At 35.4% G+C, this 15,896-nt stretch overlaps 1 protein-coding gene across 1 annotated transcript in view; it reads right to left on the reverse strand.

The window, feature by feature from the left end:
* Positions 1 to 15,896, reverse strand: part of CEP126 (centrosomal protein 126) — a 103,758-nt gene that overhangs the window by 32,962 nt on the left and 54,900 nt on the right. The window contains 1 exon segment of the mRNA XM_055548165.1: positions 3,574 to 3,769. Within this exon segment, the coding sequence (XP_055404140.1) occupies positions 3,574 to 3,769 (196 nt within the window).

Below are 15,896 nucleotides of genomic sequence, written 5' to 3' on the forward strand. Positions count from 1 at the left end.
TATAGGGTTGCACAGAATTGGACACGACTGAAGTGACTTAGCAGCAGTAGCAGTAGCAGCAGACTTAACATGCTTTGTCTTTTAATTTTTAAATCAACTCTATTGAGATATACTTATCTACAGTAAAATGCACTCATTTTTTGGTTGTTATTGTATGTTTATGGAGTAAAATTCCATAACATAGAAGTTGGCTTAAAGCTTAACATTCAGAAAACTAAGATCGTGGTATCTGGTCCCATCACTTTATGGCAAATAGATGGGGAAATAGTGAAAACAGCAGCTGACTTTATTTTGGGGGGCTCCAAAATCACTGCAGATGGTGACTGCAGCTGTGAAATTAAAAGATGCTTACTCCTTGGAAGGAAAGTTATGACCAACCTAGACAGGATATTAAAAAGCAGAGACATTACTTTGCCAACAAAAGTCCATCTAGGCAAGGCTATGGTTTTTCCAGTAGTCATGTATGGATGTGAGAGTTGGACTATAAAGAAAGCTGAGCACTGAAGAATTGATGCTTTTGAACTGTGGTGTTGGAGAAGATTCTTGAGAGTCCCTTGGACTGCACGGAGATCCAACCGGTCCATCCTAAAGATCAGTCCTGAGTGTTCATTGGAAGGACTGATGTTGAAGCTGAAACTCCAATACATTGGCCACCTGATGCGAAGAGCTGACTCATTTGAAAAGACCCTGATGCTGGGAAAGATTGAGGGTGGGAAGAGAAGGGGACGACAGAGGATGAGATGGCTGGATGGCATCACTGACTCAATGGACATGAGTTTGGGTAAGCTTTGGGAGTTGGTGATGGACAGGGAGGCCTGGCGTGCTGTGGTCCATGGGGTCGCAGAGAGTCAGACATGACTGAGCGACTGAACTGAATTGAATGGAGTGAAACTAGTAATAATCAAATAATTTATTATTTTTAAATATAAAATGTATTTATTCACATCTTTGAGAAGTTACCATTTCTTCAAAAAATTTATGTACAAAATGCCAAGAAAAATTACAATAGCACCTTATTTCAAACCAAAAATACACACATGATGTATACAAACTTTAAAAAACAAAATACAAGCAATGTGAATCTAGATTATTTCAAAAATATTTCCAATGATATAGCTACAACTTAAATTATGTTAAGAGAAATAAATGACAGTGTTACCTGATATATTTACATATTTTTGTGTTATATTTTTTTGATGTGGACTATTAAAAAAAATCTTTACTGAATTTTACAATATTGTTTTATATTTTAATTTTTTGGCCATGAGGCATGTGGTATCTTAGCTTCCTCACTAGGGATTGAACCTACACTCCTTCATAGGAAGGTGAAGTCTCTATCACTGGACCACCAGGGAGTCCCTAAATTATCATATTTTAAATGTATAGTTTGATAGGTTTTAACAAATTATTTACCCATAACCGTCATCCTGAAATCTTTAAGAACTTTCCATCTGTTGAATGGAGGCGGCAACAGCACCCCACTCCAGTACTCTTGCCTGGAAAATCCCATGGATGGAGGAGCCTGGTAGGCTGCAGTCCATGGGGTCGCTAAGAGTTGGACATGACTGAGCGACTTCACTTTGACTTTTCACTTTCATGCATTTGAGAAGGAAATGGCAACCCACTCCAGTATTCTTGACTACAGAATCCCAGGGATGGGGGAGCCTGGTGGGCTGTCTATGGGGTCGCACAGAGTCAGTCACGACTGAAGCGACTTAGCAGCAGCAGCATCTGTTGAAAGTTCCCTCATGCTTCTTTGTAGTAAATACCTATCCACCACTGACAACTACTAATCTGTTTTTTGTTACTATATATATCTGAGTTTTTATTTGATATCATTTTCATTCTGCCTGAAAGACTTTCCAGAGGATCTTTTATTGCAGATACTGTTGTGTTCAGCTGTTGTTCATTTGAAAATGCCTATTTGGCTTTCATTTTAGAAGGACATTTTAGTTAAATATAGATTATAGGTTGGTAGTTTTTTTTCCTTGTCAGAACTTTGAAAATGTTTCACTGTATTCTGGCCTGAAATTAGTGTGGTTCATCTTACCTTTGTTAACTTGCATGTAATACATCTTTTACTCCCTTTATCTTAATTTAATTTTGATAAGGTTTTTTTGTGATTAGCTGTGTGCACATACATATGAGTGTATACTTACTTATCTTGGAGTCTGTTGAGCTTCTTTAATTTATGGATTTGCAGTTTCATCAAACTTGAAACATTCCCAGCCACTGTTTCTTTAAATGTTCCCTCTCCTCTTTGTGAGATTAATTAAATGTATGTTAGATTTAGATATTGTCCCTCATGTCACTAACTTTTGTTAAATATATTTTTTCCAACTTTTTTCTCCCAATGCTTCAGACTGGATGATTTCTGTCCACTGATCCTTTTGTCTATAGTGCCTTCATTGATAAGTCCAACTAGTATAATTTTAATTTCAGGTAATGTTTTTCAGATCTAGAAATTCTATTTGGTTCCTCCAAAAATTTCATTCTCATTATGTTCACTTTTCTTTAATTCTCTGAACACACTTGTAAAAGTTACTTTAAACTCTTGCCTGATAATTATCTCTGTCATTTATGATTATATTGACTATTTTTTCTCCTGATTATGGGTCCTATAGCTTTCTGCTTTTTCATACCTAGTGAGTTATGAGTGTTGGACATTATGAACATTATGCTGTATGTCTAAATTTCAGTCTTCTTTAAAAGAGTGTTTCTTTTTTTGACAGGTAGTTAAAATACCTATGGATTTTTTCTGAGGCCTGTCAGGAGGATATGTCCAGGTAAAAAGCCTATGTGATTATAGGGCTTACCTCATTTGTTTCTCTTTATTCAAGACCATCTCTTATACTACCTGTTCTGCACAGTTTAAAAATAACTGTTTCATATATTTTATTCAGAATTACAGTTGTGTGTGGCAGGATGGCACTTCTTCATAGCCAGATGAAGTCTCTTGTTTTGCTTTTCTAGCCTTGCCACAATTGCTCAGTTACTGGATAAACTAGGCCAAGGTTACAAATTTAATCTTGATATCAGCATACTAAGAATCTTATAAATGTGGGCAATTACTCATAAAAAATAAAGTGCATGAACATTTCAGGAAGTTTAGTATGAAATCCATACTCATTTGTAGGAAAAACCAAAGTAAACACCATACTAGAGAGAAGAGAAACACCATTTCTAGCTAATTATGCCATTTATTTATCAAGAACTTAATAGCCACATGTATTATAATTTTCAATTTGTATTTTATAATCCAATCTATAATGATACTTAAGATACATTATACTTTCAAATAACTTTAATATTTTTCAAAAAATAACATTCATAAAGCATATTTTTCTATGTATGAGATGTGGAAAAAGAAGAATAGCAGCAGAGAGAAAATTGGAGCAAAAAGCTAAAAATGCTAAAACCTTCTCTCATTAGTATCTGTGATGAATCTGTGCTGATTCATCCAAACATACCCTTGGCTAGCGTTATATATTTCTTTAGTGGATAACAATGCAAAAATGGGACAGAATTATTGCTAGATATTAAAATATTAATAATGTATTTAGAGTTTCATACTTGCAAACTGCTTAGATGCTGATCTTCTAGGAGTTTCTGCGTTTCCTCCAGTTTAAGCTGGAATGCATCTTTGTTAGTAGTCAAGTTTGCCTTGCTGTTTTCCATTTCTTGACCACAATTGATTTTGGATATGAGATATTTTTGATGCTTATGATCATTTTTTGACAATGATGAAGGCAAGTCATTATCTATAGCTCTGTGAACCACACATAAAAAATGTTTAGTATACTTAAAGTTAACATACAAATGACATATCATGTAATATGTGTTTGTGTGTGTCCAGATAATCATATATAAGGATATTGGAGAAATATATAGATATATTAGAATGGGAATTTAAAGGAATCAATAGTAGAATAAAAATGGATGTAGGATTATAGTGTCAATAAAGCAGTCCATCTTCATGTAGGAATGCCCAATTTTTCATGGCTTTGTTTATTAAATCCTATTCCTCTACTGTTTGGGATAGATATTGAAGTAATTACTATAGATGTACAGAGTCAGTCCTCAGTTCTTTAAGAGCATCCCTATCTGGATAATAATATGCTGCACTACCCTTAGTTCTGAGTTGATACCATAGATGGTGCTATCCCTATAACCCTAAAAGAGTTGGTTGAAGATTCAAGCAGTTAGAAAATATGAAAATTTCTTGTCAGGGTAGACTAGAATTTCCATCTAACTTTATTACGTTTGGAAGCTTGGATTCCATCTAACTTTACTAGGTTTGGAAGATATTAACATATTTTTCTCAGTTGTACCACAAATATAAGCATGGTTTTCATGGCACAGAGGGGGCACCTTTAATGCAGAGTCTATTTTTAGTGTGTTAAAGTGCCACCTCCAAATTATCAGTGGATGATATCATCCTGCTTCAGAATTTTGCATCTTCTGGAAACTTACAGCATGTTACACTTCAGTATATGAACAAAGTGAAAATAAAAAAAAAAAAAAGGAAAATTTTTTTGGGGTGGGTGAGAGATGAAAGTATATCAAAAGCTGACTGCTATTGCATTAGGTCTGGCAGTATGAATCCCAAGGGTATTTATCCCCAATTCACTTGAATTATCCTCAATTCAATGAGGATTAAAATACTTTGAAAAGTGACTTGTGGCCACATGTGACATATATCTATCTCCAATACCCATATATATCTTTATTTGGACAGACTGGAATAGTCAAAGTCAATGATTACTAGATTCCTGACTATTCTTTTGCAACCACAGAGAGATCAAGGAGAGCAAAAAGGTATCTGAGTTCCTGAACACTGAGATTATGTTTCTCTTACCTATTCCTTCCCTTTCAGTCACCCTTCCCAAATGAAGTATTGCTAAATCTACAAAAATATCTAATAAACTAAATTTATTTACCTTTTAAGTTGTCGTCTCTCAACTTTTTCTTCTCTATTTCTTTCTTGCTTCTCTTGCTTCTCTTCTCTTCTCTACTTTCTTCCCCCAGTGAGGAGGATTGAAGGAATGTATAGGAATAAAAGGAGATGGAGAGGCAGAAAGACAGGAAGAGTGAAGCACAGGGGGAAAGGAAGAAGAAATCATAAAAGAAGAAGAAACAGAAGGAATAGGAGAGGGGAAATCTAAATTTGCTGAAGGCAAATATGGAGAGGGAGATGAATACAAAGGAGAGGAAAAAAGAGGGATAGACAAAAGAGGTAAGAATGGAGAGGTAGTAGGGGAAGGTGAAGGAGAGGAGGAAAGAACAGATGAAGAGGAAGAAAGCTGTAGAGAGGATGAAGAAGAGGATATGGAATTAGAAGGTGAAGACAAAGAGGAGGATGGAGAATTACAGGGAGGCGGATTGGACAGAACTGACACAGATGGATGACCTACAAAGGCCTGGGGAAGATTTGACAATGCTATGGTTTGTGGGACAAATTGCTGGACTGATGGAAAAGGATCTAACTGAGCAGGATGTTCAGGCAATGGAGTGACAGCAGAAAGAGTGGGGACTGTTTGATGAGGGGGATGACTGGCTAAACAGGAAGGCTTCAAAACAGGAAAACCTTCCAAAGGGGTTGGAGGAACAGTCAGTCGAGCTGGAAGGGAACGACGGACAAGGGCAGGCATTAGAGTTGTTGGGGTTGAATGCTGTGCCGGAAGAGTATGTTCGGATCTGAAAGTTTTGTAAAACAACTTGCTCTGTGAGTCTGAATCAGGAATGACTGGTGAACCTCGGGGTGGGTGGGGTAAATGGTCAGGTGGGCCAGAAGGAATTGGGGTTGGTAGATGAGGGAAACTGCCAGGAAAGCTGGAAGTAACTGAGGCTGGTGGGCGAGGAAGATACTTGATCGGGTAGGATGGTAACGGGGCTGGTAAGAAGTTCTTTGGAAGAGCAGAGGGGACAGATGGATGGATAGGCTGGCAGGTGGAAGAAATGGTTGGATAGCTAGGAAGAATTTGGGAATGGTGGGATAGCAATGGGGCTCTGAAGGGAGATAGCTTATTCGGTAAGTGGGGATCAGGTGTGGAGGTAGCTGGACAGGCAGGAATGGATCTGCACAGGTGGAAAAGCATTTGAACATGAAGTAGAGAGACAGCCTTATTAAGATGGTTTTTCGCTGTATTGGGCTCCCTCTATGTTCATACCATGCTTTGTTCTGAGGGCCCATGCATTACGTCCTTCTGATCAACCAGTGTCCTCTCATGAGTTGAGAAATGTACATAGGTTACTTATTCAGGTTCCCCTTTTCTCATTCCTTGCCCTTTAACAGTATTTTCACCTCTCAGAAGTCTGATAGTCATACAGATAATGAATATGGGCTAGAAAATCTGGTTGAAAGTGATGATACAAAGGGCAAATAGAGGTCAAACAGATCACTGCTCAGCTTTGGTCAGATTTCTCAGGGTAGGTAGCCTGTGGTTCAGGATCAACTGTCTCACCACAAATACATGGATATTGGAAATAGATATCTAACAACATTATCTTAAAGTATAAAAATATGGGGAAAATGTAGTTTCTTTTGCTCTATGTGTGCGTCTACCAAAAGGGTCAAGTATATTATCTTTGTGATAAGGATTTGGTTGTGATGGAAGGCTTTTATTTTTATTAGTCATTGCTTATATCTCATTATTTCTTGAAGTAGTTTTTATTTTCATATGGACATAAGTATTTTTCTTGAGGCTTAAGCACTGAATGCCTTCCATTTTTAATACAATTCTTCTCTCCTTTAGATTATCACATTACAGCATCTTAAATTATTTTTATCTACCACTAATATTTTCTACATTAGAACAATCATTTGTGAGTACAGATATATCTCCCCTTCTTTGGAAGGCCCCAGTTTCTTGGTATTACTTTATTGTTTAACACATTTTAGGTTTATATTGTACAGAAAATGTATTTTTAATGTGATAACCACATATAAGTATTTGTAGCCTAATTACATTTTTAATCATAGTACATATAAATATTTCTATGAACTTAACACCTGATCTTTAATATTCCAAGCTTTCACATTTGTAGTACAGCATTTTTATAGTTTATAAAGCATTTGCACATACATTATTTTAATACTGTCAGTTATCTGTGGAGAGCAGCTTAACTTTGTAAGTAAACAAGGGTGTTCTCTCTATAAATTGTATACATTTGTTGTATTCCAAATACATAAAATTTATGTATGTGTATATAGAGATATAGACATCATGAAGTCATAGTAATAATAGCATATTACAACAATAACTGAAAACTTATGTATTCTAGTTTAGAATGGAAATAATTTCTTGTAAAAGAAAATTGGTACAATGGTCCTAGCACAGATTTGGTATAACAATAACTACATGTTTGTTTGCTACAGTGAAATCAAAGTTGTCTGATGTGTTATCTCTTCTAAGACTTTAAGAAAGTGTATACTGTTGAACAAAAATGTCTATCCTTTTATTCATTGTGCAAAAGAGTTTTTTTGATTGAAAATAGTTGATGTTATCAGGATAATAATACACAGAAAAATAAATCTAGTAGAGCAGAAAACCTGTATATAAAAATGCACATTACTTCCATACTGAATTACTTGAAATTTTTTATTCCTCTAAATTCCCCTGGACCCTAAACCCCCTCTAATTGTCTGTCATCTTCCTTTTTGAGACAAAAATTTCCAGTGAGTACTCTAAAATTACACTGTGTTCACTGCCTCAGCTTCCATTTGTTTCTTAATCTACTGCTGTCTGGCTTCTGTCTCTACCATTCCAATGTACTGCTTTTGCTAGTGATTAACTAATTGACCTAACTGCAAAAAGAGACACTTCTTGACCACTATCTTTCTTGACTTTAATTCCCTCGGTTTTCATATTAGCATATGTTCCTGGATATTTTATAACTTCTCTGGTTGTTCCTCCTCAGGCTTTTTCTTGAGCTCCTCTTTCTTTGCTTGGATATGCTAGATTTTTTGAGAGTTATGCAATCCTCTGCTTGCCTATCCATATTCTCTGTGTAATCTTATTCATATTGTCTGTGTGATCTTATCTGTATCTGTATGTAAGTGAAGGGTTAATCCATCCTCTGTGGACCAATTCAACTCTGGGTTAACTCTTTATCTCTGTCCCCTGGATTATTAGCAGAACTAGGACTGTGTTTCAGGCACACAGATATAAAAAATGACCCTTCATGGATAAACTGTCTGTACTGACAGGACTATGAATAAGTCATAGGAAGGACTTAAAGGAAGGACTGGTAGCAAGCTATAGCTTTGTGTGGTAATTCTTAAAACTGAACATATCGCTTGCATGGAAGCTATTCATATAGTCATTACAAGAAATATTGGCTCCTGTTTAGAACAGAGGATTTCTAACCCAGGTTGTCTGTGCATTGTGTGAAGAGGGGGATAGCAACGATGAGCCCTTTAACTATTTCGCAGCATGCCATGAGGATTCCGCCTACTGAAGAATGTTGCCTGTTGGCATGCAGTGTTTTATGTCTTCTAATTGAGGTCAAACCTGGTCTACTGCAGTCATGAGTTTGAGTGTTCAGCTGAACCAAGACCACCACTAGTGGGTAATAAAGTGTTAGTCACTCAGTTGTGCCTGACTCTTTGTGACCCCGTGCACTATAGCCCACCAGGCTCATCTGTCCATGGAATTCTCCAGGCAAGAACACTGGAGTGGGTTGCCATTCCCTTCTCTAGGGGACCTTCCCAACCCATGGATCAAACCTGTGTATCCTGCACTGCAGGCAAATTCTTTACCATCTGAGCCACCAGGGACTGAACTATGGCTTTAACTTATCCATTCATTGACAACTATCATACCTACATTCATGGCCCAGACATCTTACCGATGAGAAATTGACTCCAGAATAGCTCATAAGTGTCTCAAACTCACAATTTATCATCATCCTTCCAGTTACTCTCTCCCTTAAACCACTTTGTCCTGAACAGCCCTTATTTTGATAAATCGTTTCGCTATCCATTAACTAACCAAATCCATTCTCCACAGTCATTCTTGATTCCTCCCATTCACCTTTTGGTTCTTAAAAAGTTACCAAATCATGTTGATTCTACCTACTAAGTAGGTCTTCATAAGTCATTGTTTTCATTAACTAAACTACCATTTTGTCTGATTTTTCGACCTTTAGTCTTACTATATTCTTCCTCATCCTGACAATATTCATAAAATATAAATGTTATATGCTTGCTTAAAATCTCTCAGTAACTGCTTTTAGGACAAATTCCTTAACAAAGCTCTTCATGTCTTAATTCATGGCTTCCTTTCTAAACAACCTATCTGTCTACAATTTCTCAATGTACACATTAGTCAAAATAAATTACCACAGACTTATAGTTACCAGAAGGGAAGAGATAGATTGGGAGTTTGGGATTGACATGTACACACTGCTATATTTAAAATAGATAACCAACAAAAATCTACTGTATAGCACAGGGAACACTGCTCAATATTCTGTAATAACCTAAATGGGGAAAGAATTTGAAAAATAGATACATGTATATATATATAACTGAATCACTTTGCAATATACCTGAAACTAACACAACACTGTTAATCAACTATGCTCTGATATAAAATAAAAATTAAAATGAACAAAATGAACCACCTCTTTCAGCTCTCTTAATACAGCATGTCCTTTTATACCTTTGTTCTTTTTCACATACTATTTGTTCCATCTTTCCGGAGTTCCCTCTCAATGTCTCTGATAAATATCTTCCTCATTTATTAAGCTTCAGGTCATGTTTATATCCTCTGAGTTTTCATAATGCCAGTGATGTTTCTCTGTTTAAAGTATTTGTTGAATACTTCCAACATGCACAGCACTGAACTAAGCATCATAGGGAATATCTGCATGAGTGAAATTAAGCTATTGTTCTCTACCATATTACAGTTTGGTGGGGCAGGCATAACTACACATAAAAATTGAGCAATAACATATACAATCATGATTTTAAAATTTATTTCTATAGCCTTAAGCTCTTGTTTCATCTTACGTTCAACTGTTTTTATACATTTCTACTTGGATATTTACTCTCTAAATTCAGAAAGCTCAAATGAAGTTTAATAATATCTTGTTAAACCTATACACTTTTATTACATTCTTTATAATTTTTAAAGTCAGGAAATTCCCTCAATGATCAAGATTCAAAATTTCACCCTCTTTTGATTTTTTTACTTCTTTCATTTTCTTTATCCCACCATACACCAAAGCTATAATACAGTCTTTCCACGAAATATTTTTCTTCTGTCTTTCTTTTGTATTTCACTACCACTCTTTTAACATAAGTCCTTTTAAACTCATTGCTTGAATATCTCTTGATTTTCCTGCACTATCCTCTCCATACTCCAATTATTTTTATATCAAGAGATACTTTATTCTATATGAAACTTATCACATTATTCTTATTCTTTAATTTATTCTTTGATGATTTACATTATTACGTTAAATTCATGTATACAGCACCTGATTCAGTATTTTTGCAGGTTATACTCAATTATAGGTTACTGTAAGATAATGGGCATAATTTTCTATACTATACAGTATATTCTTGTTGCTTATCTATTTTATTTTGTTATTATTTTTTTGATTTACACAGCATGCAGGTTCTTAGTTCCCTCACCAGGGATGGAACCTGGGCCCCCTGCAGTTTAAGGGAGTCTTAACCACTGGAATACCAGGGAAGTCCCATTTATCTATTTTATATATAGTAGTTTGTATCTGTTAATCTCATATCTCTAATTTGTCCTTCCCCCTCTCTCTGGCAACCACAAGTTTGTTTCTATATATGTATGTCTGTTTTGCATGTACATTTATATGTATTTTTAGATTCCACATATAAGTGATATCATATAATACCTGCTTTTGTTTGACTTATTTCACTAAGCACTGTATTCTCTAGGTCCATCCATGTTGCTGCAAATGGTAGAATTTTATTCTTCTTTATGGCTGAATAATATTCCACCATTTACATAACACATCTTAATCCAATCATCTGGAAAACTGGGATGCGATTTCTAAGTATTAAACTGAGCTGTTTATGTATTTTGGCTATTAGCCCCTTTTCAGTTATATCATTTACAAATATTTTCTCCAATTTTTAAAAAGTTATCTTTTTGTTGATGGTTTCCTTTGTTGTGCAAAAGCTTTTGCATTTAATTAGATCATATTGTTTTATTTTTGCTCTTATTTCCACTGACTTAAGAGACAGATTCAAAAAAAATTGCTATGATTTATGTCAAAGCGTGTTATGCTTATGTTTTCTTCTAGGAGTTTTATAGTTTCTCATATTACATTTATGTCTTTAATCCATTTGAGTTTTTACTTTTGTACACTGTGTTAGAGAATGCTCTAATTTCATTCTGTTACATGTAGCTGTCCAGTTTTCTGGACAGCTTGTCTTTTCTCTATTGTGTATTCTTGTCACCTTTGTCATAGGTTAATTGACTGTTAAGTGTGTGGGTTTATTACTGGGTTCTCTATTCGGTTTCATTAGTCAATGTGTCTGTTGTGCCAATAACACTACTGTTTTGATTACTGGAGCTTTGTAGTATAGTCAGAAGTCTGAGAGGGTTATATCTCCAGCTTTGTTCTTTATTCTCAGGGTTTGTCATTTCTGGATGTTTTGTGATTCCATATAAATTGTAGTATTATTTGTTTTAGATCTGTGAAAAAATGTTATAGGTATTTTGATAGAGATTGCATTAAATCTGTAGATTGCTTTGGGTAGTATGTCCGTTTTAATGATATTACTCCCTCCAATTCAATAGCATGGAATATCTTTACATTTCTTTGAATCATCTTCAATTTCCTTCATCAGGTTTACAGTTTTCAGAGTACAGGCCTTTTACTCTCTTGGCTAAGTTTACTCCTAGTTATTTTATTTTTTGATGTGATTTTAAACAGGATTGTTTACTTTATATTTCTGATATTTCATTATTAGTGTATAAAAGACAATAGATTTCTGCATATTATTCTTATATCCCACAACCTTGCTAAATTCATTAGTTTCTAATATTAATAGTTCTTGGGTGGAGACTATAGAAGTTCTCTATATAGAGTGTTATGTCATCTGCAGAGCGAGTTTTACCTCTTCATCTTCAAATTTGGATTCCTTTTATTGCTGTTTCTGTGGTTAGGAATTCCAACACTATGTTAAATAGAAGCAGTGAAAGTGGACATTCTTGTCTTGTCCTTGATTTTAAAGGAAAATTTTAAAAATTTTCACAATTGAATATGATGTGGGCTATTGGATTTGTCATAAAATGGCCTTCATTATGCTGAGATATGTTCCCTCTATACACACTTTGATGAGGGCTTTTTATCATAAATAGACACTGAATTTTTTCTGTTTTTCTCTTATCTATTGAGACAATCACATAATTTTTCTTTCCTTTTGTTAATATGGTTTATCAAATCGATTGATTTATGTATCTCAAACCATCCTTGTGACCCTGGAATAAATTCAACTTGATCATGATGTATGATTATTTTTACGTATTGTTGGATTTAGTTTGCTAACATTTTGTTGAAGATTTCTGCATCTATATTCATCAAAAATATTGGCCTATAATTTCTTCTTTTTTTGTAGTGTCTTTGCCTCATTTTGGTATCAGGGTAAGGATTGTCTTGTAGGATGAATTTGGGAGTATTCTAATAAACTCTTCAAGTTTATGAAATAGTTTGATTAAGACAGGTATTAATTCTTCTTTATACATTCAGTAGAATTGCCCTACAAAGCTGTCCTGTTCTGAATTTTGTTTGCTGGGCATTTTTCTTTTTTTAAAAATTCAACTTCACGTCTAGTGAATGGTCTTCTGTTCAAATTGTCTATTTCTTCTTGACTGTCTTGGCAGCTGTATGTTTCAAGATATTTGTCCACTTCTTGTAGGCTATCCAATCTGTTGGCATATAAACTGTTCATAGTACTCTCTTATGGTTTTTTTTGTATCTCTGTGGTATTGGTTGTTATTTATCCTCTTTATTTTCTTATTTTATTTGGATCCTCTCTCTTTTCTTCTTGGTGAGCCTGTTTATTTTTCAAAAAACTAGCTCTTGGTTTCGTTCATTTTTTTCTACTGTTTTTTTCTCTCCTAGGAAATGACTTTTTAAAAAATTGAAGCACAGTTGATTTACAATATGGTATTAGGTGTACAGTAAAGTGATTCAGTTATATATATATTTTTTTCAGATTTCTATTATAGATTATTATAGATATTAACTATAGTTCCTTATACTATGCAATAAATCCTTTTTGCTTGTTTATTTTATATATAAGTGGTTTGCATCTGTTAATCCCATAATTTATCCTTCCTTTCCCCTTTGATAACCATAAGTTTGTTTTCAATGCCTGTGAGTTGGTTTCTGTTTTGTATACATCAATAGATTCATTCCTATTATTTTTCAGATTCCACATGTATGTGATATCATTATTTCCTTTCTTCTGCTAACTTTTGACTTTGTTCTTTTTCTAATTCTTTTAGGTGATAGGTTAGGTTGTTTTGAGATTTTTTCTGTATCACATAAATTGGAAAATTTTGCTTCCCATTTCATTTGTTTTGAGATATTTTCTGATTTACTCTTTGATTTATTCGTTACCCTCTTTTTTTTTTCAGTAGCATGTTGTGTAGTCTCCACATGTTTATTCTTTTCTGTTTTTCTTTCTGTAGTTGATTTCTAGTTTCATATCCTTGAGGTTGGAAAAGAAAAAGCTTGATATAATTTCTATCCTCTTAAATTTGTTGAGTCTTGTTTTGAGACCTAGTATGTGATATATGTTAGTTGTTCAGTCATGTCTGACTCTTTGAGACTGGATGGACTGTTACCCACCAGGCTCCCCTGTCCATGGAATTCACCAGGCAAGAATAGTGGAGTAGGTAGTCATTCCCTTAACCAGGAGATCTTCCTTACCCAGGGATCAAACCCGGATCTCCTGCATTGCAGGTGGATTCTGTACAGTCTAAGCCATCAGAGAAGCCCCTTGGACTGCAAAGAGACCAAACCAGTCAATCCTAAAGGAAATCAACCTGGAATATTCATTGGAAGGACTGATGCTGAAGCTACAATACTTTGACCACCTGATGCAAAGAGCTGACTCATTGGAAAAGACCCTGATGCTGGGAAAGAAGAAGGCAAAAGAAGAAGAGGGTGGCAAAGGATGAGATGGTTAGATAGTATCACTGACTCAATAGACATGAATTTGAGCAAACTCCAGGAGATAGTGAAGGACAGGAAAGCCTGGCATGCTGCAGTTCATGGGGTGGCAAAGAATTACTTTACCACAATTGCCTTATTGATTTTCTTTCTGGATGATCTGTTCATTGATATCTGTGGGGTGTTAAAGTCTCCTGTAATTATTGCACTATTGTCAATTTCTCCTTTTATGTTTGTTAGTGTTTATACAGTTAGGTGCTACTGTATTGGGTATGTATATGTTAAACAGTATATATCCTCTTCTTGTACTGATCTCTTTTTATCATTACATAGTACTCTTTTTGTCTTTCATTAAGCCTTTGTTTTGTCATCTCCATTTGCATAAAATATACTTTTCTGTCTCCTCACTTTCAGTTTGTATCTTTTGCCTTAAATGAATCTCTTGTAGGCAGCATATAGAAGGGTCTTTTTAAAAATCCAATTAGCTAGCTGTGTCTTTTGATTGAAGCATTAATCCATTGATATGTAATTTATTAATAGGTATATACTTATTACCAATTTATTACTTGTTTTCCAGTTGTTTTGTCATTTTTCTTTCTTTTTGTCTCTCTCTTTTCCTGGCTTGATGATTTTCTTTTGTAGTATGCTTGAGTTCCATGCTTTTTGATTGTTGTGTATCTATTTGTGGTTACCATGGTGTTCATATACGTTAAACCTTAATTATGTCTACTTGCTTTAAACTCATAGTCATTTAAATTCAAACACATTCTAAGAGATCTACATTTTTTACTACTCTACCCCACATTTTGTATTTCTGATGTAATTATTTATTTATTTTTTGTAGTTACAGTTGTTTTACAACTTTTGTCTTTTAATCTATGTGCTAGCTTATTTCGGAGAAGGCAACGGCACCCCACTCCAGTACTCTTGCCTGGAAAATCCCATGGATGGAGGAGCCTGGTGGGCTACAGTCCATGGGGTCACTAAGAGTCGGACACAACTGAGCGACTTCACTTTGACTTTTCACTTTCCTGCATTGGAGAAGGAAATGGCAACCCACTCCAGTGTTCTTGCCTGGAGAATCCCAGGGATGGGGGAGCCTGGTGGGCTGCCTTCTCTGAGGTAGCACAGAGTCGGACACAACTGAAGCGACTTAGCAGCAGCAGCAGCTAGCTTATTTAAGTGATCTTCAATCCCCACTATACATGTCTTTCCTATTGGGGTTTTCCCTTTCCTATAGATTCTTCTTTTTCATTTTGAGAAGACCCTTCAACATTTCTTTTAGGGTAGGTTTATTATTGCTGAATTCTTTTAGTTTTTGCTTGTCTGAGGAGTTCTTTATCTCATCTTCTATTCTAAATGATAATCTCACTGGGTAGACTATCTCAGGTTGCAAGTTCCTCTACCCTTTTATTTTACTTAACTTTCTGTGTCTCTGACTTTAGGTGAAACAGTTACCTATTACAGTCTTGAAGGGGTGTTCTTATGTGGGTGTGTCCCTATGCAGACTGTGTGTGCCCAATGTATTTGGGGGGAGGGCTGGATTAGATGTGGATGCAAGTCATGTCTTTCCTCATGGTATGCTGGCCTCTACCACATTGGAAAGGGGGTATGGCTGGTAATGGAGGAGTCAGAGTCTGTGCAGGGTGTGGGACAGTACTTTTATGCTCAGTGGCCATCACTGTCCTGTCAGGGGTGAGATCTGCTCCTAAGTGGTGGGAGCA

This window comes from Bubalus kerabau, chromosome 15 (assembly GCF_029407905.1).
Source record: "Bubalus kerabau isolate K-KA32 ecotype Philippines breed swamp buffalo chromosome 15, PCC_UOA_SB_1v2, whole genome shotgun sequence".
NCBI classification, from domain to species: Eukaryota; Metazoa; Chordata; class Mammalia; order Artiodactyla; family Bovidae; genus Bubalus; species Bubalus kerabau.